The sequence below is a fragment of the Papilio polytes genome, unplaced genomic scaffold (genome assembly GCF_000836215.1).
Source record: "Papilio polytes unplaced genomic scaffold, Ppol_1.0 DF824158.1, whole genome shotgun sequence".
Classification (NCBI taxonomy): Eukaryota; Metazoa; Arthropoda; class Insecta; order Lepidoptera; family Papilionidae; genus Papilio; species Papilio polytes.
In genome coordinates, this window is record NW_013525046.1 from 688748 (window position 1) to 701792 (window position 13045).

Below are 13045 nucleotides of genomic sequence, written 5' to 3' on the forward strand. Positions count from 1 at the left end.
ATTTGCACTTTTACAAAGATAGTTAACACGTTTGTCTAATAAACGGAAATTTCGCTGAATGACATCGCGAGCGCATCGATGCCGATTGGTGGCGCTCCCCCGCGCGCCCTTGCACCTCGTCTTCCCCGATGTCGCCTTACACGTCATTAACACCTACCCTAATTTAGGGGCCTAGCCATTGTCAAAGCTAGCCCATTGCGGTTGGTTTATAAAGTAACAAATTTCAAGAATGTAAATAAATTTATATCATTTAGAGCCTGTCCCACCAAATTGTAAATTGTCTGATAACAATACAATGTATAAAATATGTGATGGAAATATCATTTTGGTATTCTGACTGATCACTTTTATGCTATCTGAGCCTCTATCAGTCAATAGTGGGACAGAAACTAATGGTACTTTTTGCTTTGTACATACTTTTATGTATAATATTGATGTTAACTTGTGCAAGAATTGGTGCTTATATATTCGAAAATTGTAATAGTTATTGTTATTTATACATATTCCATAATCAAATTAATAATGTATAAATATTAAAAAAAATATGGTTTATTAATTTTTTAACTAAATACTGCTGATATTAGTGGTTTTGTATTAAAATGGAGATTAACTTTACTTTTCTTATATAAGTTTTGTGATTTTTTTTTTCTAAAATGATCAAAGATCAAAAAATATTGTAACAATTGATAGGTCAAAATAAAAATCTTAAAAATATAAGTTTTATTTCTTATCAATTTATATTTTGTTATGATTAAATCATTAAATTGAAAGTAAAATGTAAACTTTTAATGTAAGCTGAAACATTGATTCTCAAAGGCTTGTTACCAAATGCCTTGAGGCAATAATTGTACCAATACTTCATGTCAACATGAAATGTTGAATTCCAACTTCAATGGTGTCATCACAAGTCAATGAAACACATTCAAAATGTGCTAATTATGTTCTCATTTTTATATAATTTCAAAAATAAAGATTTTATCGTAAGATCATGTTGGTATTTTCATTTTTTCTTCTATATTGTACTGCTACTTATGCACAAAACCACTGCCGATGGGCTTACGACGTCATTTATTAACTGGCGTCAGTGAGCAGACGAACGACGTGGTCGCTGTTAGTGGAAGAGGGATTTATCAGTAAACTTTCGAACGCCTTTCAGCAAAAGAATTAACAAACAACTTGTGAATCCCTCACAGCCCTCTAACTCCCAAACGAAGCAATTTTTGATAAAAATAAGTCAGGTCAAAACATGTTTTCGACCTGTTCGAAAGTTCGAATCTGTGGTACTCCATTGTATGTACATCAATACGCACAGTACCTAATATCAAAAGAAAAAATCCATTTTACGCGACGATGACCAATGGTGTTGTAGTGTTGTATTTGCTTTGTTGACAACGATAATCCCATTTATAAAAATGTTTGTCTGTCTTTGACATGAACAGGCATATTACAGGCAATCTTACTAATATTATAAATGCGAAAGTTTAGATGGATGGATGGATAGATGGATGGATGGATGGATGTTTGTTAGCGTTTGTAGCCTAAACGGCTGAACGGATCTCCATGGAATTTGACACAGGTTTAGAGCATAGTCTGGAAGAACGCATAGGCTATTTTTTATCCATGGAATAGTTACGGTTTCCGTGAGATTCATTGATTTAGTTTTTTAATGTTTACTCAATCCTTCTGAAACGGTTCAACATATCTTATTGAAATTTGGCACAGATATAAAACAAAGACTGGAGTACACATGGGATAAGCTTCATCCCCGAGAAATGGCCGGTTCCCGAGGGATACGTAGCTTTTTGTAATTTATATAGTTTGTATGTTTTCTAATACCACGCGTACAAAGTCGCGGGCAACAGCTCGTTTTTTATAAATGTAATTTAAAAAGGCGCCCTGGCCAATATTTCTGGAACAGGTGAGTGAGTGGAGTGATTTTACCTGGACTCTGACTGGAAATAGAAGATTTTTTTTAATTTCATGCTAATCCCAGGCGTCTGCTTCCACGGCAACCAAGCAACATTAAAATCCAGAATACATTTGATTTTTTAATATACTTTGTGGGAAAATTCTGACAAAAAGAAGCGTTGCATAAACTGTCATTGTCATCTGTTAAGTTTTTTATTTCTGTGTGTGTACTGTACAGATGCTAAGCAACTATACAGGTTACTGTGTTTATATTTCAATGATTTGAAATTATGACTGAACCATTTAATTCCAGTGTGCCGGAACCTCGGAAAGTAGGGGTCTGGGCAGAAGGAACTCATATAGAGGCAAAGTAAGTTAAAATAGGTTTCGTTATTCTGAATTCCGTTTCAAGTTACGTGATTCTATTTCATTCCGAACCTTGTGTTTTATTGTTTAGGCATTTTTAAATTATATACATGTAAGTACTGTTTAACTTCGTCAATAATTTTATAGTCAAAGTATTTATATAATTTATATTTTTTTAGAGAATTTGTGATACCCAAGAAATCTCCAGACTCCATCGACGATATACCTACTATACCCGACCTGGATGATTTACAGGACGTTTTAGAGAAGGAAATTTCTATGCCACCCATGTGAGTGTTTCTTATAGCTTTAGTGCATTGCATCAAGTCTTTATTATAGTAATATTTTTTTTCTTTCAAAATGTGTAGTGCCAACCAAAAAGATGCAGAAACAGCGAACACATTAGCGGAGGTTGGTGGTGGTGTGAGCGGCTCCAGTGAGGGTGTGGAGGCTGTTCTGGATGTGCTCATGTCATATGTGCCTCAAGTGGAGGAGTCAGACGCTGCAGACATTGTGTGGACTGTGGACTCCTTGCTTAGCGAACTTGCTGAAGACAATGATGCTGGCAATTAATAACTTCAGTATTTAAGACCATAAAGTAAAGGTTGATGTATCTGCATTTTTGTGTCTATGGGCAACATTTGCTTGCTCATTTGTTATAAGATATAAAAAAAGACAGATAATATAAAAATTGTTTTAATACTTGTTGAAGAAACATCTGTTTTGATACATTTTTATTGTGGAATTGTAACTCTACTGCAACAATTGTGATAAACATCAATCTATGTAATTATAATATATACTTATTGTTAAGTTAAAATAAAACTGTCCAATTACAAATATTAATATTGTTTTTAATTATACATATACAAATATAGTAAATTGCTATTTAAAAACAAAGATGGCTTAAATTTCTGCTTAAATACATGATTTTCTTCTTTTTATGTGCCATAGATTGAAACAGGTAGTAAATTTAACAGATAATAAGGTAAATTAATTTTTTTTAAATAATTGTCTAAGGAAAATAATGTATAAATACATCATCATGCACTTAAGGGTTCCCAAATTTGCGAGAAAAGTTTAGTAAAGCTATTAATATGTCAATTATGATAAACATTTCAACTAAAACTTACAAGTTACAAATCTAAAGTATTAATAAATAACAGAATGTGATAACTAACACTAAATGTATCTCTTATGATCTAGCAGCAAGGGTTTGCATTAACCCTTTCGTGGTACCTCCGGCTGATCGAAATGCAATTACTGCGGTTGCAACTAAAACTATATATGACGGGAGAATTGTTGCCGCATACCACTGGTTACGATTTAATAAACTCAAACCAGACACAAGAAAATGGGATCCAACGACCCATGTAATCTTCATGTAGTTCTTGTCATCCAGTCCGCTAAAGAATATTATACTCCAGAATGTATTAAGAAGTATCATGCAAAGTGTCATCGCTGCACTTGTCACAAAGAAGAATTCCGTTCCACCATACAGACCTAATGTTCCAGGGCCAACCTGTAAATAAAATAATATTAACATGTAAATTGATTAATTATCATGGGTGCCTTTAAGAGCACGGTGAATCAGCACTTATTGAGATAACATGCTCTATCCTTCGGCCACGTCTTCACTTAGTTTAGGTGGAGTCATGGTCGAACACTGGTTCATTTATGTTAAAAAAAATAGACAATTTTATTTTTAACTTCCATCACTCTGTAAGTTCCTACATTATAATCAGTTGTACTAATTTTCTTATAATTATGTGTGTATAAAGTCATAGGCAAAAGCTAGTGTGACAATAATATTGACTTGACTAAAATGTTCTCCAAAAAAAGCATTTTATGTTTTCATGAATACAGAGAAATAAATGGTCAAACATTTCTAGTAATATATAGTTACTTACTGAATCAGCGAGTACATTGACAAGGGCAAATGCACCACTCATGGTCCCAAACCCAAGCCCTGAAACATAGGCCATCTCCATTTTGTTGTTGCTAATATTATGATTCTCTGAGATCTCCTTCAAGCCTGCTTCAGTCTTTCTTAATAGACGGTAGGTGCCGTAACGAAATGCTTCCTAAAATTCATACAGAGTATTTCAAAATTTGGTAAAAATTTTGTCTTAAAATTTATTTATATAGACGATTTATACTCACTTGTATGATAACAGCAAAAACCATACCAAACGCAAGCTGAGATCGGAGAGGGACCACAGCAAACCACACCAGAGACGACACGAGGAATGAAAGCAGCCAGGCAAACGCTGCCGCTATCATGATGATGATGCGCACCGGGTCGTTGGCGATGGTCAGCGCGAACATCGCTAAGGGTGCCCCGAATGCAAGCAATGAACAGCTGAAGAATTCCGCGAGAGTCATCTTTGTAGAACTTTACACAGTTAGAATTTGTTCACTGCTTTATAGAATATATTTTGCAGATATTGTCATTACGAAACCAATGTCCTAAATATCACTTATCTTGTACAACTTATAAATTAAATTAATAAATAAAAAGAAACTATGAATTTCTTTATACGGCAATTGAAAACAAAACATCAACCAATGAACGTAAAATATAACGAAAAAGAAATATGTTACATGTCATAAAACCCCGTTCACACTGGGCCAGTACAGTTGGACAGTGGCAACTGGCAACTGCTATGTATGGACTCACTGGTGCCTATTGGCGTTCACACAGATTATAGTTTTAGAGTATTATAGTTTGTCTAATTAAGGTTTATTAATAAAGTCAAAGTTCGTTTATAAAGTATTGAATAAAATTTGTATGAAGATAAATGCCGTACTTAATAGTATCATATGGTATCATACGGACGAACATAAGTGCATAACGAACAAGTATTAACTATCAATATTCGGTTAGATCATTTAACATTTTCAAACTAAAATTATGATTTACTTATTAGTTAAAATAAGGGACGGTTCTAGTAGTGAATAGAGATGCGATGAAAATAATATTAACGAATTCCACTTAGATTATGCATGATCGTTTTAGTAAGAAACTATTAAATCTCATTCTCTGTATTTCTCATAACTGATGGATGGATGGGACTTTGGATGGCCGAATGAAAAAAAAAAACAGTGTTTTTAATATTGATTAATATAGTAAAACTATAAATACATCGATTCCAATTTCTATGAGTGTTAAAATCGAAAATTGAAAAGATTCATACTTGATTTGACATAACCCATCCCTACAAAATTGTCAAACTAATCTTTAACTTATTAGACAAATTATAACAGTCTACATTTTGAAAGTTACTGATAACTGTACTGCCCAAGTGGAAAAAGCGCATTATGTCATTCAGATGGACAAAATAGGTTTGCCAAAAATTAGCAAAGGCAATCTTCATGCAGCCAGTAAACTTAGATTAGTTTTTTTTTAAATACTTTGCCTTACCACTATTTTTACGAGATTTGATATTTACTGTCTTAAAATCTTGTTATCATATGAAGAATTTGTTAAGTTTAACAAAATTAAAAATTGGCAATTGACTATTGAGTTTTTTTTTCTTAGTATCTTCATCATCATCATCATCATCAACATCAACATCATTGCCAGCTTGAGGTCGTCCACTCAGGCCACTGCTGAATGTGGGTCTTTGCTTAGTATGCCTGTATCGAAATAAGTAAATCAATATCATTGACACTTCATTGACATTTATGGATCTGTCTGTCTAAGACTGAGCTGTTTTTGTCGACAATGAGTTAAAATGTGGTAAATCTCCGATTTATTGTGACTTTCCGATGAGCCCTTGAGTTTATATTTTAAAAGAACGACACTGTTTTTGAATTGATTCTCTTACAGTGAGACGCACAGTGCTATTACAGTGCATTAAAAAATGGCACCCAAACAAAGTAAAAAGACATTGTGGTTAGAATGTGAACATTGTGGTTGTAATATACCCTCGAGTGATAAAAACATACATTTGGAATTAAAATGCGCGAAAGAACAAATGAAATGTCCATATATGCAAGATGGCAAATTACATACATATTTGCAGCGGGGCAGCGCTCCGCCGGATGGTGCCCCGCGCGATTCCGTACTATTACATCCTACAACTGCATCTCTGCTCGGCGCAGTCATCGGAGCACCCGTAGAACTCACCAGATTGGGCGCTCCTAAGCTCGTGAAACGCGTCTGGCCTTCCAGATCTTCCGCAGCTGCTGCTGTAATTCTACCGGCTGCTGGTAATTATCGTTATATCGAGGATATTTCATTAATGTGTAAACTAAAGCTACTTCACTTCTAACAAAATATATTAGTAGAGAAAAATACCTGTTGCTTTTCCCATCAAAATTTTTCTTCAATTATTAATCTACTGATGTATACCTCCTAGTTACAAGATTATTGTTTGTTTCAGATTTGTCTGGAGCTTGGTGTGGAGGTGGGGGTCAAGTTACAGTGTCATTGCTCTCTAGACAGCTGAAAGCAGCCTTTCATGTTTACTTTAAAATTAACGACAATAAGGTAGAGTCAGATATTACCGAAATTCTAAAGGAGCACTTTAACAATATTTTAATCTCATTTGGCAGCATTCTTGTCTACTATTACTTTGGTAGGAAACTAGAAATTGTGATGAAGAGAATTAATTCTGAAGAAGATGAGAATAGCAACTTAGCATGGTATGTTCTTAATGAGAATACTGTTTGGGAACAAGAGAAGACGGAAGAAAAAAAGAAAAGGAAACCGATCAAATTGGGTGGCATTGATGATATTCTGGATGAAATAAAAACATTAATCAAGATATCATTTAATATTGAAAGTGCATTTGCCAACTTCCAACCGACCCGAGGTCTGTTACTTTATGGTCATTCAGGTATAGGGAAATCCGCTATTTGTAAATATCTTATTGAAAATTTACATTGTTTCCATCTAGAGTTGAATGGGCCAGCTATTTTCAGCAAATACTTTGGAGAAACTGAAGCAACTATGAAAAATATTTTTGCAAAAGCTGTCGCTAATGAACCGACTATAATTTTAGTTGATGAGATTGAAACAATATGCCCGCGACGCTCGTCAGGCAGCACGGAGCAGGAACGGAGAGTAACATCTGCTTTCGTTTCACTATTAGATAACTTACATTCAGAAGGAAATAGAGTGTTTGTTCTCGCAACAACCAGGAAACCGGACGCCATAGACCCAATGTTAAGACGGTTCGGAAGGCTGGATAAAGAAATTGAAGTGCCCATACCTGATAGAATTAGACGTAAAGACATTTTGTATACCTTGTTACAAAGTCTGCCCAATAAAATTTCCTCACAGGATATCGACTCGATATCTGATTTAGCTCACGGCTACGTCGCCGCTGATATTGTTAACCTGTGCACACAAGCTTCTCTGAGATGTATTAAAGATAATAGTGACTTCATACTCAAGGAACACATGTTAACTGCATTGACTGTCGTAAGGCCTAGCGCTATGAGAGAGCTACTAATAGAAGTTCCGAACGTCAGATGGTCAGATATTGGAGGACAAGATGATTTAAAACTGAAATTACGTCAAGCTGTGGAATGGCCTCTGAAGCATGCCGAGAGTTTCAAGCGGCTGGGCATTCGGCCGCCGAGTGGAGTGCTGCTGTATGGACCACCCGGCTGCTCAAAGACCATGATCGCAAAAGCCTTGGCGACAGAAAGTGGTCTCAATTTCTTATCAATCAAAGGGCCAGAATTATTTTCCAAATGGGTCGGTGAATCAGAAAAGGCGGTCAGGGATTTGTTTAGAAAAGCGCGTCAGGTGGCTCCTTCTATAATTTTCTTTGATGAAATGGATGCTATAGGCGGGGAGCGCGGCTCGGGCGAGGCGGGGGTGCACGAGCGGGTGCTGGCGCAGCTGCTGACGGAGCTGGACGGTGTGGTGCCACTGAAAGCTGTCACGATAGTAGCAGCTACCAACCGCCCGGACAGAATGGACCGAGCGTTGCTGAGACCTGGACGTCTGGATCGTCTTATTTACGTGCCACTGCCTGATATCGAGACAAGATTGCAGATACTAGAGTTGAAATTGTCTAAAATGAGTGTTAGCGACGATGTGAACCCGCACGTTCTCGCAGCTAAAACGGAAGGATTCTCGGGAGCGGAGTTAGAAGCGTTGTGTCACGAGGCAGCTTTAAATGCATTGGAGAGGGACATAGATTGCCAGGAAGTCAGGATGGAACATTTTGAACGTGTATTCATAGATTTTATCCCTCGTACTCCCGAGTCTTTGTTGAGGGTGTACGAGGAATTTTCTTTGGGTCTAAGATCTGAGTAAACGACAATACGCTAATAATTTAATATTGGTGTCAGCAAAAAACGTTCATGCTTCCTTTTTTTACCGCTACAAAATTTATTTATTAAGACATTGGTGTGTATCCTAATAAGGTAATTTTAAAAGTCAGTGTAGAATAAAACTATTTTGTGTTTATATCATTTATTACATAATATTTAAGCTTACAAATTACGTTTACTATTGGTGTATAAATTAAATAAAAGATTAATTTAAAAAAAATCACATTTCTAAGAATTAAATTCAACTACGACTTGTACAATTTCAGCATTATATTGACTTACAAGAAGACACTAAAGTTTTCTACATTGAAATGCAAGTATTCATTTTGTAAGTGTATTGATTTCAGGCTGGAATTGTGTCAACTCTTATGTTCCCACTCTTGAGGCTCAAAGCCTATGTTAAGGTTGACTGACTCGGTCTAGATTTTCAGACTCTGCTTTTGTAATTACCAAAGCCTAAGTCGTCAAACGAGAATTAAATTATCATTGTATAACATACAAGTCAAGTGTGATTTTAAACTATTTGTGTTGCTTTACAAAGAAAAGATGTTTTTATTTTTATTTTTGAATGCTTTTTCTTTTCAAATTGAAGTTATATTTTGTACTAATGTATAATAAATTCTGTACAACATTGTATACAAAATGATTGTTTCATTTAATTACCTCAAACACTCATTTATGTAATTGTGCAATTAATTGCAATTTTTTGACCTGATATTTCTTTCAATAAAAAATTAATTTTTTTAACAATATACAAAATGCACATATGCTATAACTTCATATAACACACGGGACACGTGGGGTGTGGTAACTCACATTTCCATCCACGACTACCTCGCCAATGCAAGCAAATGAAAATGTACTTTGTTAAACTAGCTTTCGCTCGCGACTCCGTCCGCGTGGTACTAAAAAAAAACAAAAGTGAGTAGCCTATGTGTTCTTCCAGACTACCCTCTACATCTATACCAAATTTCATCCAAATCTGTTCAGCCGTTTAGGCTACAAACTCTAACAAACATCCATCCATCCATCTAAACTTTCGCATTTATAATATTAGTATGAAGTATGATAGATTCGAGAGTAGAAGTTGATAATAAGCATGTTTTGTGCCTATTCTGATGTAAAAGTTGGGTAATTCATATATCATACCTTGAAAACTTAATTGAAGTTGTCACTACCACACAATTAAGAATTTTATCCAAGAACAATTATCTAAACTTAATACTATTGGTTTTCATAACTTCAGTTTGTCAATATATTAAAACTGAAATTGTTAAACAGGGTGTTCAGGAATTATGTACTGGAAGAATTATTTACATTTTAATGTTCACACAATAGTTAAATGCTTAAGAATTTGGAAAACATTTTTTTAGGAAAATGTGACTAATCAAAATTTTATGAAGAAACCAATATATTGTAAATTATAAAAAAAAAGATTAACAGTGATTACACAGGTGGTTAAAAATATGATTGATTTTTAATTTTATACTGTTTATACTGTTGTTTTTAAGTTCAGATAAAATTTTAACATGTGTTTGCTTAGAAATGTGTCAGTATCGAATCTACGGTTTAAATAAAATATAACCAAAAGAAACCCAAAATATTTGAAGAAATGTAAGTTTTCAAAAACTTAGGAATCATCTAGCATTTAAACTACACAACTTTGGACAGATGAAAGTTTAGTTAAATCATATTTTTGGCCAAGAAACAAAGCACTTCGTTGTACACATATTCCCCGAACACCCTGTACATTACAACTATATTTACCACTACAATTATTGCATCAATAAAACAACTACAAAACGATATCAGGTTTTCTAATGAGTTTTCATTGTCGAAACACATATCAAAGCCTCCCGACTGAAATTAAAAATATAGCCTAGCTTTTCAAGTGTGCAAGAATTTTTGAAATCTGTCCAGTATCTGAGTTATTTCAATACATACAAAAATCTATAAATACAAATCCTTCCTCTTTATATTAGTATAGATAAAAAAGACGTTTTTATACATGTTTCGGCAATGGAAACTGACTAAATTACCTTACCAACATTATATTCACTATTTTAACTACTGTTCAAATTAAATTACCTTTAAACGCTTCTAATTGGATTTGTAATGATTTACCATTATTTATATAAGATATTTAAACAATGATAAAACGTTACATAAGCAAATTCCAATATATATAAGGTTATAAAACCTATCCTTGACAATTTTGTACCAATTAAAATACTTAAAGCCGCCATACACGGACTGTTTGAAGCACCGTGTATGGCAGCCTTTATAGTAAAATTTATGCTTATAATGTGCTATTTATTATATGATCAGTCTTAAAAGAGTAATCAATTACACACCATGGATTATTTCAATATTTTTTTAGTTTTTTTTTGCCATCAAATACCATTAAATATAATTTATTATAGGATGATATAAAAATTAAGTCCCTTTCTCTTTACCACCATTTTCTTAAAGGAGAGGATGGGAAAGGAAGCAGATTTGACGGGGGAGGAGATGCATAGGAAGGGGAAATATCCTCTTTATGTGCGTCTCTTCCTCCGTTTGATAAGGGTCGGCAACGCATCTGCATTTGCGGATGTCTATGGGCAGTCGCTTCGCCATATTGGCGGATTCAGGTGTCCGCTTGCTCGTTTACCTTATGTTATAAAAAAAAATTAGATCTCTCAAAGTAAGAGTTAATTTTGAGATCCCATTACTTTAAGAGCACACACTTAAGACTAAACTATCGCACAACTGTTGTCTCGCTTTGATTCCTATAAGCTTATATGGAGCGCACAATCGATTTTAAATGTGCTAAACAGTTTAATTGGCTAAACAATTGACAATCGCACGGTTGTGCGATAGTTTAGTCAAAGGTGTGCGTATGTTCTTAGTTTCCAAAATAGTGCCAACTTTAGTACAGAAAATTCGCTTAGCGATTTCATTTAAAATCAACAATGACTATTATTTTTGACCGACTTCCCAAAAGAAGGAGGTACTCAATTCGTATGTATGGTTTTTTTTTTACTTTTTTTTTCAATAACTCTTCAATTACTTATTTTTGTCTTAATCTTTGTCACCTTTTATGTGTTAATATTGCGGATATTGTAAATCTACTTGAAAAATACATTTTTACGCACAGCATCAAGTTAATGACATTTTCATGTTTCCTTGTCGGTTGTCTTTTTACAACTTTTAAACTTCAAATTCAAACATTTACATAACAAATTCTATTACAAAGTACAATTTGAATTTTAAATCCTGACATAATTTGTGATTCACAATTTAGTTTTGTAACTTTTACAAAAAATTCGGACTATTACAAACAAAATACTAATTTTGAGATTTACAAATTTAATTCCGACTTTTTTTAGAGAACTTAGTTTGTAAAAGCCCGACTTTAGTTTGTAAAAGTCCGAACTTATTTTGTAAAATCAGCACTTAGTTTGTAAAAGTCCGATTTAAGTTTGTAAAAGTTCGAACTTATATTGTAAAAGTCCGATTACAGTTTGTAAAAGTCCGAACTTGTAATGTAAAAGTCCCGTATCATATCCTTCATAGTACCTGAAGTGCAGGAGGTGCAGGTGGAGGTGGCAGCGCAGCTAGACGCGCAGGATCTCGGTGTGTCTGTTGTAGCAGATGGCGATCCAGTCGGGCTGCGTGGCGCCCCACTGTATCTGGTTGACCTCGCCCTCCGCGGCGGTGTAGGCGAGGATGGGGTCTTCGATGGCGCGCGGCATCTGCTGGATGTCCCAGATCAGCGCCTGGTGGTCGTCCCCCGCAGTGCAGATGTGACACGAACTTGAACACACGTGGAACGGGATATTATTGTTATTGAACGGTAAAAGTGACTATGATAGTAATATAAATGCGAAAGTTTAGATGGATGTTTGTTGTTTGTAGCTTAAAGTGCTGAAGGGATCTCTATGAAAGGCATAAATGAAGAACAGTCCGGAAGAACACTAGGCTATTCAATTTTTTTTTTTTTTTAATTCCTTTTGTACGGAATCGCGGGCAAAAGCTAGTTAAATAATAATTTTGAGTGCTAGCAACGTTTAAAATCGTTTTGAATTGCTAATTTAATTTGAGTTTTTGAACGGAAAACGCTGATTGGATTGATAAATGTCAATGCGAAAATCAAAAGACGCATGTATAAACTCAATTATTTAATCTGTAAATGTTTGCAATCAGGTTAGTGTATGCAGTTTTCACTTAAGATTGAAGGTCTGCGTTATTGATATTACGCGATTATTATTTCATTATCTTCGATATGCGTGCCCACAATGGAGTATAAGTTACCATTTTTCATATCTACCTTCGGAATTTTCCACACCGTTAGTAATTCCGACATACATTCTGTTATGTGTAAGAGTGTGTGGGTGTGGGTCATGTTTATGATCTACCCTCAGAATTAAATTTTCCACACCGTTAGTCATTTCAATGTATCAAGGGCGGATCCAGCTTTGGTGCCAGGGGGGGG

General features: G+C 34.8%; 4 protein-coding genes and 1 long non-coding RNA gene across 5 annotated transcripts in view; 2 read left to right on the top strand and 3 right to left on the bottom strand.

Annotated features, from left to right (window-relative positions):
• LOC106111635 overlaps positions 1–704 on the bottom strand; it is a 4103-nt gene extending 3399 nt beyond the window's left edge. The window contains exon 1 of the long non-coding RNA XR_001226182.1: positions 154–704. This is a non-coding gene — a long non-coding RNA (uncharacterized LOC106111635). The remainder of the gene's footprint in view (positions 1–153) is intronic.
• A 1414-nt stretch (positions 705–2118) lies between these two features.
• Positions 2119–2947, top strand: LOC106111634. Its single transcript, XM_013293769.1, has 3 exons — positions 2119–2278; positions 2454–2564; positions 2643–2947. The coding sequence occupies exons 1-3, from the start codon at positions 2199–2201 to the stop codon at positions 2845–2847; spliced, it is 396 nt and encodes a 131-aa protein (XP_013149223.1). The 5' UTR covers positions 2119–2198; the 3' UTR covers positions 2848–2947.
• Positions 2948–2954: 7 nt separating this feature from the next.
• On the bottom strand, positions 2955–4858 carry LOC106111633 (gamma-secretase subunit Aph-1b). The gene is made up of 3 exons (XM_013293768.1): positions 4438–4858; positions 4185–4358; positions 2955–3796 (listed from the first exon to the last, which is right to left on the bottom strand). The coding sequence occupies exons 1-3, from the start codon at positions 4657–4659 to the stop codon at positions 3470–3472; spliced, it is 723 nt and encodes a 240-aa protein (XP_013149222.1). The 5' UTR covers positions 4660–4858; the 3' UTR covers positions 2955–3469.
• A 1060-nt stretch (positions 4859–5918) lies between these two features.
• On the top strand, positions 5919–8586 carry LOC106111622 (spermatogenesis-associated protein 5). The gene is made up of 2 exons (XM_013293756.1): positions 5919–6489; positions 6663–8586. Exons 1-2 carry the CDS (start codon positions 6141–6143, stop codon positions 8549–8551), a joined length of 2238 nt encoding a protein of 745 aa, XP_013149210.1. The 5' UTR covers positions 5919–6140; the 3' UTR covers positions 8552–8586.
• Positions 8587–11593: 3007 nt separating this feature from the next.
• Positions 11594–13045, bottom strand: part of LOC106111553 (DDB1- and CUL4-associated factor 7) — a 5354-nt gene continuing 3902 nt past the window's right edge. Inside the window, exon 8 of the mRNA XM_013293677.1 lies at positions 11594–12397. Within this exon, the coding sequence (XP_013149131.1) occupies positions 12168–12397 (230 nt within the window). The 3' untranslated portion in view covers positions 11594–12167. The remainder of the gene's footprint in view (positions 12398–13045) is intronic.